This window comes from Odontomachus brunneus, unplaced genomic scaffold, assembly GCF_010583005.1.
Source record: "Odontomachus brunneus isolate Ranch 3 - 2012 unplaced genomic scaffold, Obru_v1 Obru_scaffold_048, whole genome shotgun sequence".
NCBI classification, from domain to species: Eukaryota; Metazoa; Arthropoda; class Insecta; order Hymenoptera; family Formicidae; genus Odontomachus; species Odontomachus brunneus.
Genome location: NW_022639498.1, coordinates 284,529 through 290,536, shown reverse-complemented (window position 1 = coordinate 290,536; position 6,008 = coordinate 284,529). Strand labels below are relative to the sequence as shown.

General features: G+C 35.3%; 1 protein-coding gene across 1 annotated transcript in view; it reads left to right on the top strand.

Moving 5' to 3' along the window:
• The window catches only part of LOC116845005 (tubulin beta chain-like), a 9,232-nt gene that overhangs the window by 2,616 nt on the left and 608 nt on the right, over positions 1 to 6,008 (top strand). Inside the window, exons 2-4 of the mRNA XM_032817228.1 lie at positions 213 to 677; positions 3,556 to 3,860; positions 5,623 to 5,920. Of these exons, the coding sequence (XP_032673119.1) occupies positions 213 to 677; positions 3,556 to 3,860; positions 5,623 to 5,920 (1,068 nt within the window). The remainder of the gene's footprint in view (positions 1 to 212; positions 678 to 3,555; positions 3,861 to 5,622; positions 5,921 to 6,008) is intronic.

The window sequence follows — 6,008 nt, the reverse complement described above, 5'->3', positions numbered from 1 at the left end:
GAGAGAGAGAGAGGGAGAGAGTAAATTGAAATCTGTTCGGCGAGTTTGAGGTTTCATATCGTAAGGCGATAACACACGCGAGAACAACTTCATGTTTCTATCAGGTTCGCGTTGCGCGGCGCAATTTTCAGCGGTCGCGAGCATGGGGAAACGAAGCCCAGGATTTACACTCGAGCGGAGCGCTAGCTTACGTTCTTTACGGTCGATTACAGTTTTGGGAAGTGATCTCGGACGAGCACGGTATCGATCCCACGGGCACGTATCACGGCGACTCGGACCTTCAGCTGGAGCGAATAAACGTCTATTACAATGAGGCGACCGGTGGTAAATACGTGCCGCGTGCGATCTTGGTCGACCTCGAGCCTGGGACGATGGACGCGGTGCGATCGGGACCGTTCGGCCAGATATTCCGGCCGGACAACTTCGTGTTCGGACAGAGCGGCGCCGGCAACAACTGGGCCAAGGGCCACTACACCGAGGGCGCCGAGCTGGTCGACTCCGTCTTGGACGTGGTGCGCAAGGAGGCCGAGAGCTGCGACTGCCTGCAAGGATTCCAGCTCACACACTCGCTGGGCGGCGGCACCGGCGCCGGCATGGGCACCTTGCTTATCTCCAAGATTCGCGAGGAGTATCCCGACAGGATAATGATGACCTTCAGTGTGGTGCCGTCCCCGAAGGTATACACGAGAAACCGGGTCAAGTTGGCCCAAGAGTTATGTTGGCGCCGCTTATTGTCAATGAAACAGTGAGAAAGGAAACGCAAAACTTTTAGAATGTAGGGAAAGTGAAAGAACACTTCGTGAGATTCCTTTTCTACGATAAATACAGAATCATAAAATTCTTTCTTTCTTTAGAAGATTGTAGTTTTCCTTTCATAGATATTTTTGCTGTGTTGTAGAAAAGACATTTTGCGATTTCTCATTTTTCTGTTTTTTTTTTTCACAATAAATGAAACAAGGTAAGAGAAGAGAATATGATCTTTAAAAGCCCGTCGCGGTTGTTTGATACGACTGCCAAATTTTTAATGATTACACGAGAAGGTCTCGTTGTTTGAATGATTCACGCCTCGAATAATTCCTGGACTTTGACGTAAGCAGTGAATTCACTATCTCTGTTCAAGGAAGGGACCGGAAAAAGATATCATTATTATTAAAATAATCATATTGTACTTCTTATGAGACTATTATAATGTTCAAATAAATTTATAATGTTATTGAAATTCAAAAGACTTTAACATTCTTTTAACAAAATTATACATCGTTATTTACAGTTGTTAATTTGAGTATATTATTTTTAAAAAAGATAATTTTTCAAACTATCTCTCTCATTCTCTCTATTCCATTCTCAAATTAAATATTACTTGACTTATGATTTCATTGTGATTCTATGTCCATTTTGCGAAAAATATTGCTTTAGTTAGGAATCGAACTTGGACCTTCCCAAATTTGGCAGTCGTAAAACAAGCGCGATAAGTTCTTATAGGTCGTTTTCTCTTCTTTTAAAGTTATATCTTCGAGAGTCTTATATATTCTAATAAACCGCAAATTGTTCCTTTTTCTAGAACCATAAATATCAACCGTTCTTAAGAATATGTATTTTGTATTTTATTATAACTTTTCTCAACTTAAAATATAGATCCTCAATGTTTTTTACGTTAATTAAAAAATTGGATTTTGACCATTTTTACAGAAGTTATGAGTAAATAAAAACGCGCTGGGTAAAATCAATTCATGTTTAGAATTTACGTAACTTTTTGATACTTAGAGTTGTAGGGTTAAGGCTGTCGTTTCTTCGCCGTGGCCGTCATGATTTATGATGTCAGAAGCGAGACAAAATTGTTACAAGACACGTTGAAATAAAATTATGTGTTCACAAAATGACACGTATAATATCGATCAAGCAAATCGATTGCAAGTGCCATTTTATAGATATAATTTTTTATTTTAACTTTGCAAAAGTTTTGAGCGTTTATATTCTCGTCTCTGACATCATTAATCATTAATCAAGAGTTTCGCGGTGAGAAACCAGGAACTTTAATATATAAGAAAAGTACCAATATTTTAAATACACATAAATGCAAAATATTGCTTTCAAGTACTTAATATTTTCCTCATGTCCTAAAAGAAACATTTTGCGATTATGTATTTATTGTAAAAAGCAGTGGAAAAAGGAATATTACTTTTAGAACATTGGAGAAATATCTGTGTTCTAAATACTATATTTTGTGATTACTTAAAACGTAAATATCTTCTCTATACTCTAAAAGAAAAAGCGCTTATATTCTATAAAGAACATTTTACAATTATTGTTTCTCACAACTCCAATAGCACAAATTTTCCAGGGACATCCTAAAAACGTTCAGAAGACATTCTAATATCCTAAGAACGTGCATAGGATATCGTGTGCTATCTGGAAATAAATATTGGGTTGTAATAAGCAACTTCAGATTTCTCAAATAAAGTAAAACAATTGTATTTTTGTCGTTATAATTTTATCAATCAAAATGTGCTCATTTTAACTATGATTTTCTGCCATCTTCTGCATGCATTGTTCCACAAACCCGATGAAAAATTTGTCATGCAAAGTTATATATGAAATTTGTCCATACATAATTATGTATAATTATATATAATCATATAAAATTATATATAATTATACACAATTATGTATAACAATATGTATAATTACATATAAATCTATGCGTAATTATATAAAATTATACATGAATTTATATATATAATTATACATAATTATGTATAATTACATATATAAGTAGAATGTATGAACATGAATGGACAAATTTGATACATAATAATATATAATTATGTATAATTATATATAATTTTATATAATTATATATGAAAAATTTTTCATTGGGAAGTTATAACTGAAAATATAATTGTTTCATTTTTATTTGAAAAATTCGAGATTACTTATTACGCAAGTATAATTTAGCATATATATATCAAGCATAAATCAGATGTAAGTCAGATTCATATACAAATACACACAACATAACCCTTAAGGCAGTTGAGTCGGTCTCCTCTACGTCAACATGCGTCGCAAAGTTCGACGCGTTTCGATCAGCATGACTTTAGCGTTTCTTCGAAGGAGAAGCTGTTCCCCTTCGCTTTGCTGTTTTCGGTATTATTAGAAGACTCGGAGTCTCGACTGATGATTTTCGGGAGATCGAAACTCGCGATCGGGTTTACGTCGGGGCAAAGTTACTACATTCGCTTCGGACCAGTTCTCGTATCGGGAACCGCCGCGGGGGCTGTATTCCGCGGCCGGTGTAACGCGTAAGTCTTTCCGATGCGCGAACAGGATAAGGTACAATGGATACGAAACAAAAGGTGCCGACAGAAACCCACCTTTTGTCCTTAATAGGACAATACCGCGCGCGAGTTGCAAGCGTACAATGCGCCTCACATCGTATGCACACACACACACATACACACATACACACACTTAGAGGCATATACGTTTGGTGAGATACGCACGACGGGCGAGATGCCATACGCTTTACGTCAGCCGTTATTTCTCGCCTCTGCCTAGGTATCGGACACCGTGGTCGAGCCCTACAACTGCACTCTGTCGGTGCATCAGCTGGTGGAGAACACTGACGAGTCATATTGCATAGACAACGAGGCGCTCTACGATATATGCTTCAGAACCCTCAAGCTGACCACACCGACCTATGGGGACCTGAATCACCTGGTCAGCGCGACCTTGAGTGGCGTTACCACTTGCCTGAGATTCCCCGGGCAGCTTAACGCTGATCTGCGAAAGCTTGCTGTCAACATGGTGCCCTTCCCTCGACTGCACTTCTTCATCCCCGGCTTCGCTCCCCTTACCTCCAGGTTCGAAATTTGTTCTCGAGGGAAGTTAATACGCTCCACGTAGCGATAGCGGCGGTATTGAAGAGTTAAGGCTCTTGGGTACCAAGATGGCCGCCGCGGCTATCTTGAGTTGTGACGTCGGGGGCGAGAAATGATATGGTGAATATTCTTGCGTGCTACTTGCAAATAAAAAGTTATTTAAATGAAAGAACACTTCAGGTTATTTGAATATATTTGTAAAATGCTTTGGAAACTATTCTTTCCCCTTGACAGTCAATGAAGAACTACAATTAATGTTAATGTTAAAAAAATGTTATAAAAAATGTTATAAAAAATGTTATAAAAATTAATGTTATAAAAAATGAGAAAAAATAAGTTAAAGAGGAAGATTGTATATCATATTAATTTTACGGCTTTTTATGCACTGTTAAGAGAAAAGAATAATTTTCGAAGCATTTTACAAGTATACTTGAGTGTTCGATCTAAAGTGTTTCTTCATATAAATATCTTCTGATTTAAAAGTGGCACGTAAGAATAGATGTGATTTTCCTCGCTTTCTATATTATCAATCGAGATTCTGCGGTGAAGAATCATAAATTTTAATGGAAAATACCGAGAAAGAAGAAAAAAGACTTTCGAGATGTGAATTTTGAATTTAAAGTTAATCAATTGCCACTAATATATGCTTTTATATTTGTTTTATGGTTTTATATTTGTTATGGTTTTATATTTGTTTTATGGTTTTATATGTTTATATGGTTTTATATTTGTTTGTTGTTTTAATTTTAAATTTGCGCATGCGACATAAATACGGTATAAAAACAATAAACAATATACGAAAGGATAGTTAAAGTAACTTACAAGGAGAATTTATAGAACACTTTCGTATGATATTAACGTAAAAATTAGTATATTTTAATGCAATTCTCTCTTCAGTTAACTAACACATTAGCATAATAACATAAAATATTATTTTAGTCGTGCACAGAAAAAGGAACATTTTCTTTTAAATATATCTTTTCGTGATCTTAAAATCTTAAATCTTAAATCTTAAATCTTAAATCTTAAAATCTTAAATCTTAAATTTTAAAATGAGATTACGTAGCGTTAAATAAAACAAGTTACTTGCATCAATATATTTTATATGATTCAACAAAGAATATTAAAATAAAAAAATTATTTAAAAATTATTTTCACGAATAGGAAGCATAAAATATTTGATTGAGAATATGATGTTTTTAAATGTCAGAAAAAGATATCTAAATAATAAATTTTATTACTTCAGCTTACACAATGCCAGAAAGGGATCGGAAAAAGATATCATTATTATTAAAATAATGTAAATATTGTACTTCTTATGAGATTATTATAATGTTCAAATAAATTTATAATATTGTTGAAATTCAAGACTCTAATATTCTTTTAACAAAATTATACATCGTTATTTATTTGAAAGAGTTTATTTTTGAAAGAGTTTATTTATTTGAGAGATTTGTTAATTTGAGCATACTATTTTTAAAAAGGATAATTTTTTATATGTACTTAAGTCTACTAAAGTAAAAATAATAAATATAAATGTTAGGAAAGATGTGCGAATGTCAGTTAATTAACATTTTTAGTGTATGAACAAGATTTCCGACGAACGAATTATCTTAATTTAAAATTTAGAGTGGGCTTTCTAGGACATAAAATTGACATTTCATTTTCCACTGTATATATGTTCGCGTTTGCAATTAGTGCGCCGCATGGACCGTCGTAATTCTAAGCTGACGTTTTGTAACAGGGGCTCGCAACAGTATCGGGCTCTGACGGTGCCGGAGCTTACCCAGCAAATGTTCGACGCGAAGAACATGATGGCGGCGTGCGACCCGCGACACGGCCGATATCTGACGGTGGCCGCGGTATTCCGCGGTAGGATGTCAATGAAGGAGGTGGACGAACAGATGCTGAATATCCAGAACAAAAACAGCAGCTACTTCGTCGATTGGATACCGTGCAACGTGAAGACCGCCGTTTGCGACATACCCCCGCGGGGCTTGAAAATGTCCGCCACTTTCATCGGCAATTCCACGGCTATTCAGGTTGCGATAGATACATACGCGCATACATACACAAACATGTATATATATATATATATATATATATATATATATATATATATATATATAT